This window comes from Hemiscyllium ocellatum, chromosome 9, assembly GCF_020745735.1.
Source record: "Hemiscyllium ocellatum isolate sHemOce1 chromosome 9, sHemOce1.pat.X.cur, whole genome shotgun sequence".
NCBI classification, from domain to species: domain Eukaryota; kingdom Metazoa; phylum Chordata; class Chondrichthyes; order Orectolobiformes; family Hemiscylliidae; genus Hemiscyllium; species Hemiscyllium ocellatum.
Window position 1 is genome coordinate 51,692,041 of NC_083409.1, and position 17,027 is coordinate 51,709,067.

Genomic DNA, 17,027 nt, shown 5'->3' on the forward strand with positions numbered 1-17,027 from the left:
GACATCAGACTGAAAATTGCCCATGAAGAGATCTGTCTTTGATACTAGCCCAGAGTGCTGTACTTAGTCATTTGCAATGTACAGATGAAAATAAGACAGTATTACAGTATATCAGGGATGGAAAACCTTACTTAACGAACGAGTTGCCTCAAGCAGAGTATATACATTGACACCTATAGCATGGAGATATACCTATGCAAGCTAGCAGCATTAGCATAAAATAAGACAACATTGATCATTTTCAGATGAGATGTCTTTATAATACAAAGAAATCCGAAGAAAAGAAAACACTAAAGTTAGGGTATAAAAATTGAGAAATCCTTTTGACTCAGTAGTTATACAGTTCTTTGAGTTATTAGCATAATAGTATGTAATGTATTCAATCTTTTAGGTTATCTGTCAAAGCATTGGAGCATTTATTGTTGCTCATTATTATTCACATCAAAACTTGTTTTTAGAGATAGAGTTTTAGTTTCATTTGGATTGATGGTCTTTTAATTATAAAAATGTGATTGATTATCAATTTATTTACATCAATAGATTTTCAATTCAAATCTTTTCTCTTAGTGCCACCGAGTATTAATGGAGCGCAGGGAGTGCCAGAGAACATCAGTGTTGTGGTTAACAATCCTGTGGTGTTGGCCTGCGAAGCCTCAGGCATCCCTCTTCCATCAATCACTTGGCTGAAAAATGGACAGCCAATCAGCCTGAACAGTGCTTTCAGAATTCTCTCCGGTACGCATGATACAAATCATCATTTACATTTGTATACTTGTACAAAATAATAAATAAGTTATTCAAGAATCTATAATTATAAGTACATCTAAGTATAAGTATCTATAAGTACAGAGGATAATTACCAGGGAACAGAGCTATTTTGATTATGGTTAGTAAGCATATAATAGCTTTGTGCTGTTTTTGGAGAACTCTACATTTAACCCCTTTCTAATTTATTTCCCAATTGGACTGTTGACATAACTGCAACTCTAGTTTATTTTTTCCTCTGTGGCATATTTTCTCCTCGGTGTAAAGCCACATTGTTCCTATATAATTGTCCATTTATTGGAAGTATTTTAACATTCGAATTTTAAGTTCAAATAAAAAGGATGCATTTGACAGATGCCAGGTTCACAATAGAAATAAGAATCAACATTTTAAATGAAGTGAAAAATTTAAAAGAAAGAATAAGTGGAAGAAAGAATTGACTGCTAATATAAAAGAAAGTCCTCTAAGGACTTATTTAAAAGGAAAAGGGTGGTAAAAGAAGAGAAATCTGACTAAATTAGGGCCCCAAGAGGGGCATTTGGCATGGTAGCAAGATCCATGCCTGAGCTTTTACAGGAGGATTTTACATCTGTCTTTACCATTGAAGATGATGCTACCAAGGTCATAGTGAAAGAGAGATTGGAGCAAATTACTATAGATACTGATGACGAGTCATCTAAACTTAAAACATTAGCTTGCTCTCTCTCCACGGATGCTGCCTGACCCATTGTGATTTCCAGCATTTCTTGTTTTCAGTGAAAGAGAAGTTAGTTGACACATTGGATAAACTAAAAATTGATAGAGATACATTAAATAGGCTGAACGTACTGAAGGAAGTAAGAATGGGAATAATGGAAGCAATGACATGATCTTCCATTCCTCCTTAGACAAAAGAATGGTCCATAAGAATGGACAATTTCAGTTGTTCAAAAAGTGGATGTGAAGGTTAACCCAGCAACTATGCACCCCATCGGTTTAAACTCAGTGGTAGGAAAGCTTGATAAAATGAAATAAAATTAGGAGTTGTTTTGTCAACTATGAATTAATTTAGGAGAAACAAGTTTAGATTTGCTCAGGGAAAATCGTGTTTAACTAACTTAATGGAGTTTAACAGTGTAGATTGATGAGAGACTGTGGAAGGTATGTGGTGGAATTCCCCAGTGGTTTGTTTCTGGATGATTTCTTTCCTTGATCTGTATTGACTTGAATTTGCATGTATAAGATATAATTTCAAAGTTTGCAAATGATACAGAAATTGAAAGTATCAAAAAAATGCAGAGCTTAGTGATGGACTTCAAGATGATGTCAACAGGCTGGTGGAATGGGCAGATACATGACAGATAAAAGTTAACGCAGAGAAGTGTGGTAGGAAGAATGAGGAGAACTAATGTAAAATAAAGGGTTCAACTCTAAAGGGGTTGCAAAAGCAGACGGACCTAGGAGTATATGTGCAGAAGGAAGGGCTTATGCCCAAAACATTGATGATCCTGCTCCTTAGATGCTGCCTGACCCACTGTGCTTTTCCAGCACCAGACTTTTTGACTCTGTATATGTGCAGAAGTTATTGGAGCTAGCAGAGCTGCATGCAGTTAGCAAGCCTGTAGATCTGCAATATTCAATTGTAAGACCTAAGTCAACTACAATAATGCATATACTTTGAGGAAGTCAATCTAAAAGAACCTTTGGTCTTGATGAGTTACAAGATCACTTCAGGTTCAAATATGTTTTACATGTTTCACAGAATTATTACGTTTATTACAATAAGCACAAAAGAATGATACTTAAGAAGACAGTCCTTCCAGTGGTTCAGTACACCGGCTGGCTGGGTGCATGTCTCTTGTTCTATTGAATGCATTTGATGTTTTTGCACATCTAACCACAAGAAGCTACTGATTGCTAGCTTTGTTTTCCTGTAAGGCATCCTGAACTCTGGCTTACCAATGAATGAGAACATATGGTCAATCTTATTCGGTAAAGCAGTGTGTGCCTAATCAATGATTGGTTTCTTAAAAGTGATGGCCATCCCACTGCTATCACTTCCAACTAACTTCTGATTGGTTCCCTAAGATGTCAGTAATTTAAGAAGTGTATTTTTCCTTACTGCTTATCTCTACAGTACAATCATAAACTTTGTAACCTAAGATAAGGGGGCAGCACTGAAATACTTTGTCTGCTTGGAGGATATGTAGTGCAACATCCTACCAATTAATATCATGCCAAATGTCTAATAGATTCATCTGAAGCATTCCAAAGCTTATCAATACCTTTTAATTAAAGAACCATTTGTTCATGTGTAACTTCACAATAACTGCTGCTGCATTTGACAGACACAATCAGCAATATTCAATACAGAATAAACATACACCCTGCTCTCCATCCTGAAACTATTTTTCTAATTATCTGTGTGCCATTAATAAATTTGGCAGCTGTACCTTCATCTATCATTGATATAAATTGTAAACAGTTGAGGTTCCAGCATTAATCTCTGTGGCACACAACTCATTAAATCTCGTCAACCTGGGAAAGTCCCATTTCAGCTTACTCTTTGCTCACTGTTAGCTAGCTAATCTTCTATCCGTGCTGAAATGCTACTCTGTACACTACATGCATTTATTTTCTGCAATAACCTTTGATATGGCACCTAACTGAATACCTCCGGTGTACAGAGTAGCATTGACCAATTTATTGAAGTTTTTGAGGAGATAACATGCTGTGGATAAGAGGAAATCCAGGTACTTGTCAGTCTCTAGTTTCAACAACTTACTCAGCACTCCTTCTCTGGTAATTCTTCCCTTTCACTCCCAAACTTATTGTTACTTCTGTAAAGTTACTTGCTTCATCTTCATTACAGAGAATACAAAATATTCATTTGCAATCTCCTTACTTTCCATTATTAAACTTTCCAGTCTAACTTTCCATGGGGCCAACTATTTTTATGTTCCTGGCTAACTTTGTAGAACCCCAATTCAAAGAAAAAGCAATTATAAGTCAATCTTTCACCAACATGTTGAATTTTGAAACAGTACCAAGGAAATAACCTTTTTTATCTACATTATTGTACTAAGTTTCATATTTTGAAGTAATGGGCTGCTTTAATCAACTAAAACATTAATGGTATATTTTCCTTCATTCCTTCATGTTAGCAAAACACACTTTACAACCTGCATAGCTTTGTTACTATCACTTTTGTCTAAAGCAAAGAATACATTCAAAAAATACTTACATTTAACTGGATTACTTTAAGTACACTAACAAACATATGGCTAGATGTAACTTGTATGTAAAATCAATTCCCTCCTCTAGTTAATGTAAAAATGCATTTCACTTATTCTAAGAGACCATCGATTTTGCTTGCTGGGGACTTGACTGTACTATGAGGGCTGTCCTCATTATGTGTTAACTGGCTCAATTTCCATTCAATAAGCCTCCACCTAACCAACTATTCTCCAATCTATAGGCTCACTGCATATGGGAAAAGAGTTATGGATGGTATTGTGCTGATGATCCCACTTTGACACCACATTCTGGCCTTGAAGGTTATTCTCCAAAAGAACCTGATTGAGGGTGTTGAGGATATCCCAGGAGTTTTCTGGGTCAATGGTACAGCAAGGGTTAATCTGAGAGTAATCTTTCTTCTTGAAGCAGTATTGTTTCATTTGTCATCGGTAAGGAATGGTCCCTGTGTTCCAGTTTGCAAGGCAAAAGACTGATGCCTTCTTTGTTGAGTTGGTCTTGCGTAGATTAGTGACCCAGCTATGGATGTTGAAGCAAGCAGGCAGTGATGGGCCAGCATCAAACAAATTGGGAATGCCCAACTTAGGTGGGTGGGTCTCCTGCCATCACATGTGCATGTGTTTGTGCTTTATGCCAATCATAAGTGGTAGCTGTTTCTTCCTGTGTTGTGCCACTGGAAATCACCAAGCTTGAGTGTCCTCTCCAGGACATACACCTGGACAAGTACTTTGGAGATCCTGAGTTGCCCAAACAGTATTGTTAGGAAAGGATAAACCTGCAATTTTAATATCAGCTCTGTTGCGAGAATTGCTTGATAGTGGCACAACTGATGACAGATGAATGTCTATAGGACTGCACTCCTAGGAGTTCTTTCCTTTCAGCTTCATCTTCCCTGTGATACCCATAGGGCAGTGAAGCTATTTACCCACAGATGGGGAATCTGGTTTGTGAGCACAAGGTCATAATAATATACCAATGTGCCTGTATGCTACACAGCTGGGAGCCAGGAGTTTTCTCCAAGTGCTCTGCCATAACTTCTTTAATAATTCCTTCTAAGATTTTCCTTATAATGAATGTTAAGGTGGCTGGCCTGTATTTTCCTGCTGTTTCCTTTTTCAAATAAAAGAGTTATATTGTCCACTCCAATATCTGTATGCTACACAGCTGGGAGCCAGATATCTTCTCCGTCTCCTGTGTTTAACTTGAGTTACCCAGTTAATGTATATTGCCACAGGGAGGCGCTACATAGGACTTGCTGCTGAAGAGTCCATATACTGGTGGAATTGGTTATGCACGCAATGTCTTTTCACATTAGCTATAAGGCTAGCCAATAGTGAGAGCTGAAAGCAAAAGATGACAAGCAGACTAACCATTACACACTACACTATGCTAACATACTTGGTGCTTCTTATCAACTGGAGATATATTCAGTCTGGTAATTAACTGATGGCCTGATGGTCTACATCCCAGGGTACTGAAGGAGGTAGCTCTAGAAATCTTGGATGCGTTGGTGATTATTTTTCAGAGTTCGACAGATTCAGGATCAGTTCCTGCGGATTGGAGGGTGGCTAATGTCGTACCACTTTTTAAGAAAGGAGCCAGAGAGAAAGCAGGAAATTATAGACCAATTAGTCTGACCTCAGTGGTGGGAAAGATGCTGGAGTCAATTATAAAGGATGAAATTACGACACATCTGGACAGCAGTAACAGGATAGGTCAGAGTCAGCATGGATTTATGAAGGGGAAATCATGCTTGACTAATCTTCTGGAATTTTTTGAGGATGTAACTCTGAAGATGGACAAGGGAGATCCAGTGGATGTAGTGTACCTGGACTTTCAGAAAGCCTTTGATAAAGTCCCACATAAGAGGTTAGTGATCAAAATTAAGGTGTATGGTATTGGGGGCAAAGTACTGACTTGGATTGAAAATTGGTTGGCTGACAGGAAACAAAGTGTAGTGATAAACGCCTCCCTTTCGGAATGGCAGGCGGTGACCAGTGGGGTACGCAGGGATCAGGGCTGGGACCACAGCTTTTTACAATATATGTGAATGATATAGAAGATGGTATTAATAGTAACATTAGCAAATTTGCTGATGATACAAAGCTGGATGGCGTGGTGAAATGTGAGGAGGATGTTAGGAGATTACAGGGTGACCTGGACAGGTTAGGTGAGTGGACAGATGCATGGCAGATGCAGTTTAATGTGGATAAATGTATGGTTATCCACTTTGGCAAGAACAGGAAGGCAGATTACTACCTAAATGGAGTCAAGTTAGGAAAAGGGACAAAGAGATCTGGGTGTTCATGTACAAAGTCAATGAAGGCAAGCATGCAGGTACAGCAGGTAGTGAAGAAAGCTAATAGCATGCTGGCCTTCATAACAAGAGGGATTGAGTACAGAAGCAAAGAGGTTCTTCTGCAGATGTACAGGGCCCTGGTGAGACCGCACCTGCAATATTGTGTGCAGTTCTGGTCTCCAAATTTGAGGAAAGACATTCTGGCTATTGAGGGAGTGCAGCGTAGGTTCTTGAGGTCAATTCCTGGAATGACGGGACTATCTTATATTGAAAGATTGGAGCGACTGGGCTTGTATACCCTTGAGTTTAGAAGACTGAGAGGGGATCTGATTGAGACGTATAAGATTATTAAAGGATTGGACACTCTGGAGGCAGGAAACATGTTTCCGCTGATGGGTGAGTCCCGAACCAGAAGGCACTGCTTAAAAATATGGGGTAGGCCATTTAGGACAGATGAGGAGAAACTTTTTCACCCAGAGAGTGGTGGCTGTGTGGAATGCTCTGCCCCAGAAGGCAGTGGAGGCCCAGGCTCTGGATTCGTTTAAGAAAGAGTTGATAGAGCTCTCAAGGATTGTGGAATCAAGGGTTATGGAGATAAGGCAGGAACAGGATATTGATTGAGGATGATCAGCAATGATCATAATGAATAGTGGTGCAGGCTCGAAGGGCAGAATGGCCTACTCCTGCGTCTATTGTCTATTGTCTAAAAAATTTAGTCATTGTTATGAATTACAAATCAACCTCTGTGGCTCAGGAAGTGAGCAATTGAAAGTGTAGTCTTATTCTTTCTGGATATGAATGGTTACTAAAACTGTTTAATTTTTATTTGTTGGTTTCTCTCTTTGGCTCTCACTGCAATCTTCCCTTCTCCCTGCTTATTTCTCTTCCTCTGATCTGATATTGAATTCACCCACAACAATTAATGCGCTTTCTCATTAATCGAGACATGCACACTAGCAAAGGAACTTCAACCCAAACTGAAATACCTAATAGAAGACTCTCACCACTCCTTCCACTCCACTCAGGTATTCCTTAACATCATCAAAGACACCAAAGCAGAGGATGACAAGGTCATAGTTTCCTTCAATATGACAGCCCTATTCACATCAATAAACATCACCCTGGCCAAGAAACATTGGCCGCACTACTAGACAAACCAAGGACACAAACACCAGACAGCACCAACTCCATCAGCATGGGCAACATCCTCAAATTAGTAACCAATACCTCACAACCCACTTCACCTTCAACAGCAAGACTACAAACAAATCAACGGGGCACCCTATGGGATCACGAATATTAGGATTCTTGGCAGAAGCAGTTATTCAGAGGTTTAAACTATCCAGTCCAAGTTTTTTACCTATGTGGATGATACCTTTGTAATCACGAAATGGAACAAACTAGAAGAAACCCATGAACATATAAACAACATTCTTACTGTTACAAAGTTCACCAAAAGGGAAGAGAACAACAACAGACTCCCCTTCCTAGATGTCACAGTAGAACAAAAAAACAATGAACAGTGGCAGATCAGCATACAGGAATGCAACTCACATAGACCAGGTACTCAACTACAGGAGCAATCATCCCAGCACCCACAAATGAGCTACAACACACTCCAGCACCCAGGAACTATGAGATGCCAAAGAAAAACACCTATACAACGTATTCAGGAAAAATGGGTACCCGCTGATTCTTACACCACAGATCTAAACAGGAGGATGCAATATGCCAGAGACTCTAGTCACATGACCAAACATTAAGGACTTCTCAAAAATGAGAAAGCATATGGTGTTTTGGCTTTCATTAACAGAGGGATTGAGTTTAAGAGCCGTGAGGTTTTGCTACAGCTCTGCAAGTCCCTGGTGAGACCACACTTGGAATATTGTGTCCAGTTCTGGTCGCCCTACTGTAGGAAAGATGCAGAGGCTTTGGAGAGGGTGCAAAGAAGTTTTACCAGAATGCTGCCTGGACTGGAGGGCTTGCCTTATGAAGAAAAGTTGAATAAGCTTGGACTTTTCTTTCTGGAGAGAAGGAGGAAGAGAGGAGATTTGATCGAGGTATACAAGATCATGAGTGGAATAGATATAGCCAATAGCCAGAGACTTTTCCCCAGGCAGGATTGACTGGTACGAGAAGTCATAGTTTGAATATATTAGGAGGAAGGTATAAAGGAAACGTCAAAGGTAGGTTCTTTATGCAGAGAGTTGTGAATGCATGGAATGCACTGCCAGCTGTGGTGGTGGGAGCAGAGTCACTGGGGACATTTAAGCAACTGCTGGTCATGCACATGATTATCAGTGTGTTGAGGGGTGCGTAGGTTAGGATATTATATTTTACATTAGGATTAAACCTCGGCACAAGATCGTGGGCCAAAGGGCCTGTTCTGTGCTGTACTTTTCTATGTTCTATGAAGACCAGACTACTCCCACCCCTTGACATCGTGGTATCCCACAAACCTACCAACACACTGAAACAGCTGTTGAGGAATCTAAATAACCCTGTACCAACAACCAGTAGAATGAAAGTCATATACAAAATACCTTGCAAGGACTGCAACAAAGATTACATTGGACAGACTGGCAGGAAACTAGCCACCAGGATACATGAGCACCAACAAGCCACCAAAAGACACAACCAGCTATCACTGATATCTTTGCACTCAGACAATGAGGGACACCTGTTTGGCTGGACAATACATCCACCCTAGGACAGGCTACACAAATTCCCGTATGGGGATTCCGAGAGGCCTAGCATTCAAACTGGAACCCTATTAACAAACATATCGATTTGGACCCCATTTACCAACCTGTTAGAAAAAGAACCAGAAGTGATATCACCCACCACAACAGACCAAGACACACAAATAGAAAGTGAGATAGTACACCAGCGCTTCAGTGGAGGCTCATTCATGATGTTACCTAGCATGGTGATGAAACAGCTGAGAACAAATCTTCCCAGCTCAGTGAGCAAACTTGCAATCTGAACCACAACCTGAGCTATAAATCTTCACAAAAGTCGCACCAGTCACTGAAAGTAAGCATGCACATTGCGGTAGGTAGTAAGGAAGGAAAATGGTATGCTGGCCTTCATTCTGAGAGAATTTGAGTACAGGAACATGAAAATCTTGCTGCATTCATACAGTCCTTGGTGAGATCACACCTGGAGTATTGTGTGCAGTTTTGGTCTTTTTATCTGAAGAAGGATGACCTTGCTATGGATGTGAGTGCAGCAAATGTTTACTGGACTGATTCTTCAGGTATCAGGACTGATGTATGAAGAGAGATTGGTTTGGTTGGGACTATGTTGACTGGAGGTTAGAAGTACAAGGGAGGATCTCATAGAAAATAATAAAACTCTAACAGGAATAGACAGGGTAAATGCAGGAGGGTTGTTTCTGATGACTGGGGTGTCTCGATGTAAGGGTCACACGATTACAGGGTAAGCCATTTAGGAATCTGATGAGGAGGAATTTCTTCACTCAAAGAATATGAGGCTGTGAAATTCTTTACCACAGAAAGTGGTTGAGGCCAAATCTTTGAATGTTTTCAGAAGGAGTTAGATGTAACTCTTGGGGCTAAAAAGATAAGAGGGTACGAGGAGAAAGCAGGTAATAGGTATTGAGTTGGGATGATCTGCCTCGGTCATGTTGAATGGCGGAGTAAGGCTCAAAGGGCTGAATGGCTTACTCTTGTTCTTATTTTCTGTTTCTATGTGTCTCGCTCCTTGAATGTTGAAAGTTGACACCAACCCATGAGCATAATAGATTCTTTTTAGATGAACAAGAAGGCTGATGATAACAGTGCAGCATAACTTTTCCTTTGCCTATAGTACTAGGTTTTCTATGGCTCCAGCATAAACAAACCACTTGATTGGTGTGTGTAGTTAAGTATTATTTGCACAGAGTCCATCTCTGATGAGGTACTCCCCTGGACCAGAATATCTCCGCTGTGGTCAGTCTATCACTACAATTTACTATTAGCGTTGCTTTTAAAATTAACCTCTTCCGGATAACTTATAGCAGTAGTTCAGTGCAAAATGAGCTCATCATGTTTTTGTGAAATGTTCAAGCTCATAAAATATTACCGCTAATTCACTGACATGGTGAACGCCACTTGTTGATACAGACAACTATATAAACAAGTGCAGATATGGCTATGTTTAATGGTGTTGACTTTGTGTCTGCATTATATATAACATAAGTGGTTCATTGTTTTTGCAAAGTGAGTTATTTAAATGTTATATTCCTTTGTGGCTGTATGGCAAAGAATTTAACTGCACTTTGGGATTAACTAAAATAATTACATTCCTAAATAACAGTGTAATTGTTTGTTACTCTGATCCCAATTGAATTTTTCTAGAAGCTGTACAAACATTATGCTGTATTGCAATTATTTTTATATCCTTTTTTAATTATCAACCTCATTTAACATTTGAACTTTTATTTTCCCGCAGGAGGTTGGATACTGCGCTTGATGCAACCTGCAGTGGAAGATTCAGGGAGATACTCCTGTGTGGTTACAAATGCTGCAGGGGAAGACAGCAAGAGCTTTAACCTTAATGTCTTAGGTATAGAATGATACGCAGTGTTTTGCAATGAGAGCAAAAGCATTCCCGACATATTTCTTTCTATTTCTATAGCACAGTGATGGAACAAAATCACAGTCAAATTGTCATAATTTTCCATGACAGTAAAAACTACGCAGTTATTCGTTTCTTGTAATCTTTATTGTTTAGATTTTAAAACATCAATTTCTTCCTTTCTGAATACCTTTCCAAAATTCTCCGTTTTTCATTCCCACTTGTTGATAGTTATAAGTAAGCTGAACAATTAAGATGAAAATAATATAATCAAAAGGAGAGCAATTCAAGGATTCCTCTCCAGACAAGAAAGGACACTTTCAGCTAGATTTTGTAACAATAGCAAAAGAGTGTTACTCACTGCTTATTACATTTTGTGGATTACCCAGTGCGACCTACATGAGACTCCTAACTGCTTTCTGTCCTAACAACTCACTTGATTCAAAGCATAATTAGACATTAGCAACAAATATTGACCTTGCTCTTGTAAGAGAATAAAGAATCACTGAACTTAGGTACATGTGATACAATAGATCAAATCAGAATCAAGAAAATAATGATTTGCAGAGAGTTCTTGTACCTTGAGTTGAAATTTGGGACTATTTGGTATTTTGATCCTCTATAAGGAAACTATGATGGGTGATCAGGACAAGAAAATAAGGAGGTAATTCAAGCAGTCAAATTTGGCATTCATTACTGAGACAGAGAGTCTTAACCATGAATTATTATTTGGATTTAAATCATGTGCAATGGAAAACTAAGATTGGCAGAGACAAGTCGGATTTAGAGGGATGAATAAAAGGGATAACAAAAGTAATACAAAAAGTTTTTTGTAAATGATTAAATTCTGAAAGTATAAGACGTATTTGTAAAATTAAATATTCAAGGTCAGTAAGTTTTTTGACAGTAATTTTGACTGACAATGCCACTAAAATAAAAGAATACTCCTGAATGCACTAGCTTTAATCTTTTCTGCTGCACTTAGTGGGTAAATACTATATTTCTAAATTCTGCACTGAAGTATGTGTAAGCCTTTCACTGAGGTTCTATTAGAGTGCAGCCTGCAAAATCTGGAATAAAAAAGAAACTAGCCCGCTGGCAACCATGTAACTGCTGCTGGCTGTCATAAAAACCTTTAGGGAAGGAAATCTGCTATCTTTATCTGGTCTGGCCTAGATGGTAGTCGGCACAGTGGTTAGCACTGCTGCCTCACAGCGCCTGAGACCCGGGTTCAGTTCCCGACTCAGGCGACTGACTGTGTGGAGTTTGCACGTTCTCCCCGTGTCTGCGTGGGTTTCCTCCGGGTGCTCCGGTTTCCTCCCACAGTCCAAAGATGTGTGGGCCAGGCGAATTGGCCATGCTAAATTGCCTGTAGTGTTAGGTAAGGGGTAAATGTAGGGGTATGGGTGGGTTGCGCTTCGACAGGTCGGTGTGGACTTGTTGGGCCGAAGGGCCTGTTTCCACACTGTAAGTAATCTAATCTAATCAAAAACCCACAGCAATTTGGTTGACTTTTAACTACCCTGTGGGCAATTAAGGCTGAGCAGAAATGCTTATCTAGCCAACGACATCCTCATCCTGTGAATGAATTTAAGGAAAGTCTGTGGAGGAACAAAATAGTTTGTGCTTCTGCTTCTAGATTTTCATGTTTAATTACATAAGTTTATTCTCTCGAAGTTGTTTGTCTGATTTTATTCAATAATGGCAATTGTTCTTAGTCTCACGGTGACTTTCTATGCAAAATCCAGAATAAAGAATCATTAATTGTCATATCATTCTGTTTTTTTACCCACCCCACCATTCTTCCCTTTCCATACATCATCCCATCAATCCACCCTTCACATGCCCATATTCTACTACCTGCAGCATTCCACCACTCTCCCTCCTCAGCTCAATCCTACACTCTTCTCCATCTCACCCTACCACTCCCATATTATTTACTACCAATAACACTCCTCACAACCACTCTATCCACAATTGCACCCCACTACTGTTATTAGAACTTTGTGATCTGACAGAAAAAAAATAAATGAATGCATTATAATGTGAAAGAAGGTGATCTAATTGCTTAAAAAGATGAACTACCACACATATGCCAGCATTTTTTAATTTTCATAATTGATTACTGGAGCAGAGGTTCAATCATTTAGAATGATTGCTGTTCTGACATTCTCCAAGTCAGCTCTCTCTAAGGGATCGTTATCACTGTATAAACTGTGTTGGGTTAATAGCACACTCAGGTCTCAGTAAAAACATTCTGCAAATCCCACTCCAGGATATGCACACAAACATCAATCCTGACATTCTAATGCAGTAATGAGGTAGTGCGGCACTGTGGGAGGAGCAATAATTTGGATTACATGTTAAACTGAAGTTCCATCTGCCCTCTTAAATGAGCATACAAAATCTCTGCTGACCTGACTGATATTTGTTAATGAGCATCACAAAACATAGTTTTTCATTATTTCATTTGAAATTCTGCAAATTTGTTGCACACATTTGCTGTATCACTACAGTTTACTGCACTTTACAAATACCTCATTGACTTTGGGATGTCATGTGATCATGAAAAGTACTGTACAAATGCAAATTATTTGAAAAAACATCATGGTTGTAATGTGCTTTGAAATACTAAATTAATAGAGTGGACAACTGAAAATAAGGTCTAATTAGCTTGAAACATTGTCAAGAACATCCTGGGTGCAACATTGGTCTGCAAGATTGAATTTTTAGGTGAAGTGTTGTTGGAGGTTGGAATATATTCTATTTTTAGGCTTTATCTGTAATAGAGGCAAAGTGTTTTGGATTGTGTACATGCTCATATTTAAATATACATGTTTTTATTAAATAGTACCACCAAGCATCGTTAATGAAGATAAAATAGAAGATATGAAAATCAAGGAGAATCAAAGCATTACCTTTACTTGTGAGGCTTCAGGTAACAGCATAGTAATAAATATAATGTCATTGTGAAATAGCTTACACTTCCTTCTTATTAGCAGTTGAGTGCTGTAATCTGTTGTGGAAAAGATAATTGATTGACAGCATATCATTACTAACAAAGATAAGCACTGAAGACAGCATTGCACCCACACACACATCAACATTGTGATATTGTTATCCTGAACATTAGATTTGACTATCAATTTCCATTTGTAAATTGATAAAGTGATGAATGTTTGTGCTATAGGGAACTCGACGTTAAATTTCAATATTTCCGATCATAGCCACTCAGACTGGAGATCTAAATTTGAAGGTATCCTAATCAAGTCCTATTTAGCTTTTCTTATTAGCTCAGCATGTAGTTGACCAGTGAATATGGTATTACCCCCTGGTATGGTACATGGACTGTGCTGAATTAATCATTCCTAGACAGGATGCTGGTAAAGTGTTGTAGTTATTCTAGGCTCTCTTGGATGTTGGAGAGTGAAAACGAACATTTGGGTAGAATATCAGAGGGAAGACAGCAAGTTGCACAGATCCAACTAGGAGTCTGGTCTCTCATGGTTCAAGTCTATCCAGCTAAGTCATTCAAGGAAGTCACAGGCTGTCCTGGAAGTCCATCCATTAACAGTACAGGGGAGGTTAGCAGGAGCCACTGTTGTGGAGTGGAAGCTCCAATTGTGGCGATCGGAGGCAGCAAACTGGAATTCATAGATATTTACTGTTGTGAATAGGAGAGACAACAGAACGTTGAAGTGAAAGGAGTAATGTGGGAGGGCAGTCATTGACAGCACTATCCTGGCCTGCAATGTGGAAGTCAAAGGACCACTGTATTTGGCATGTTTACTCAATAGTCCTGGGCACAAGGTGTAAAGTGGGGAGATGAAGATTTAGACAGATGTGTTGAGTGAAGATTTGTGGAAGTACAAAGCATATGGGGGATGGTGAGTGATAGCAAGTGAGGCAATGTGTTGCCTGCAATTGTGAAAGTGGTTCAACATGAGTCTTGGTGAAAGATGGGTGGAGTAGCAGAGAGAGTGAGTGTGTAAAGTAGCAGAGAAAAAATTTATCATGTAACACTGGTGGACCAGAAATGATCATTTGCCATCGTACACTGCTGGACATCTGTCTCAACAGTTGAGATCATGCTGATCCAGATGGCATCCTCACACCAGGGTGGCAGGCTCTGGTGTCATACTCTCCTCTGCTAGCCTTGGAGGAAATGGAAGGCTCTCCTCTCTATTACCCCATCCACTAGACCATCAGGTCCCTTTTGTGCCATGTCTGAGGTAAACATTACTGTATGTGTAGGGCAGTTCCAGATAAGTGGTGACTGATCAGATGCACAATAGCTTTAAGGATTCCCAAGATATCCCAGCAGTAGTGAGGTGTTCTACCTACAGTGAGTCAGAGAATTGAATTAGCATAGTTGATGAGATAGGCTTAATATGATTGCATGTGGAAACTTGCTCAGCATTGTGAAGAAAATCGATGAAAATGACACCCAGCTGATTTCTGGTAATATTCAGCCTAATTATTAGATTTTTTAAAAAATGGAACTAATTCATTCAGCTTTGTAGAAAATTACCTTAATGTGTTTCTAATCAACATAGTAATAGTTTTCCAGTAAGAGTACTTGTTCCATTAGGTCAAAGAATCAAAGGTTTTAATTATGTCCTACACTAAGCAAAGGATTTCATCGAATTTGTTTTCTCCTTTGTGAAAAGGCAATCCTGTTCCACAAATAAAATGGATGAAAGATGGTCAACCTCTGACTGAAGACCAGCAGCATCAGATTCTGTCCAGTGGGCGCTTTCTCCAGATTGAGCATGCCCATGTGTCTGATGCAGGTCGATACACCTGCATTGCTTCAAACACAGCTGGAGATAAGAACAAAAACTTTAACCTAAATGTTCTAGGTAGGTGTTCTAGGCTGACATTTCAAATCTCCTAGGCTGAATAATACAATTCTGGGTTTGGAGTATAAGAAAACTGGAAATGATAACCTCCCAAAAGCATAAGGTTTTCATATGTGAGTATCTTGTTTTCATCAGTTTTGCATATGTGCCAGAAGATGTGGCCAGTCAAGCAATATTAAACCACTATGACCCTGAATTCTCCATTCTAAAGAAAAAGTAAGTGACAGACATCAGGCATGTACATCATTCTGATATGAAACATTTGTTTTTTCGATCAAATGAATATTAGGACTAAAGTACTTGGAAACTTTATTTTAAACTGAACATTGATGTGAATGACCAATAAAACTATCTAAAACACTGGGAAACCGAAAGGTTGAAACCCCTTAGTATTTTTTTTAATTTCAAAAATCTACTTTATTCGTAAAATCTTCATAAAATAATTTGATACACTGTACATTAGGTGATGCCATACATATGTCAACATTTACATACACAGCTCAGAATTATCATTATTTCATTCAGGTCTGTGCATTTCTCACCCATATGCCCATATATTGAGCTGAGGCGTCAGCAGAGCCCAAATGACTGCATGGGCCCCTTAGTATTAGTACAGAGTAGGGTTGTCAATTGGCTTGAGATAAGAAAAGGATCTCCTAGATACTACTATTAGAAGCCTGAGACCACTTTTTTATTTTGCACCAATAGTGGCCTCTCTTCAACTATGTACTTCCTACCACCTTCAGCAGTAGAAAAGTTATGCATTGCCTTTTTCACTTGATCTTAGGTGGTCTCCTGTTTCCCAAAACTACTTGCATAGTAGTTACTGGCTCAGAGGTATTCAACTGTAGGAGAAGTGTCATATGATGAAATCTCCAGCTATCTATTTAATCAATTCTAACAGAGGGCATGGAGTGTCTGTTGTGCTGAGGGAAAGAAGCCTGTATGTTAACTGCGGGTGAAACACATCAAATTTTCATTTGAATGTATTAGTCATTAGACTAGTGATTATGAAAGCATGCCAGACATTGTGTCCATTTGAAAGTGATTGCTATGTGAGCAATGATTTCTTTAGTCTGTGCTAATTTTTCATTACAACTGTTCTGCTTACCTGCAGCAGCAAATTTGAGACTTAAAATGATCATCCTTAAGAGTCTTGCATGTCCTTGTAGCTGTTTGCTAGCTGCTGCCAGTGGAAAACCCAACCTTGTGACCTCAGAGTTCTTTCAATATCTCATGCGCAAAATGCTGGGAATAATACTCAAATGAGTTGATTTTACATAAAA

The 17,027-nt window shown here is 39.1% G+C and overlaps 1 protein-coding gene across 1 annotated transcript in view; it reads left to right on the forward strand.

The window, feature by feature from the left end:
• hmcn1 (hemicentin 1) overlaps nucleotides 1-17,027 on the forward strand; it is a 610,612-nt gene that overhangs the window by 399,876 nt on the left and 193,709 nt on the right. The window contains exons 46-49 of the mRNA XM_060830300.1: nucleotides 568-735; nucleotides 10,754-10,867; nucleotides 13,731-13,817; nucleotides 15,550-15,741. Of these exons, the coding sequence (XP_060686283.1) occupies nucleotides 568-735; nucleotides 10,754-10,867; nucleotides 13,731-13,817; nucleotides 15,550-15,741 (561 nt within the window). The remainder of the gene's footprint in view (nucleotides 1-567; nucleotides 736-10,753; nucleotides 10,868-13,730; nucleotides 13,818-15,549; nucleotides 15,742-17,027) is intronic.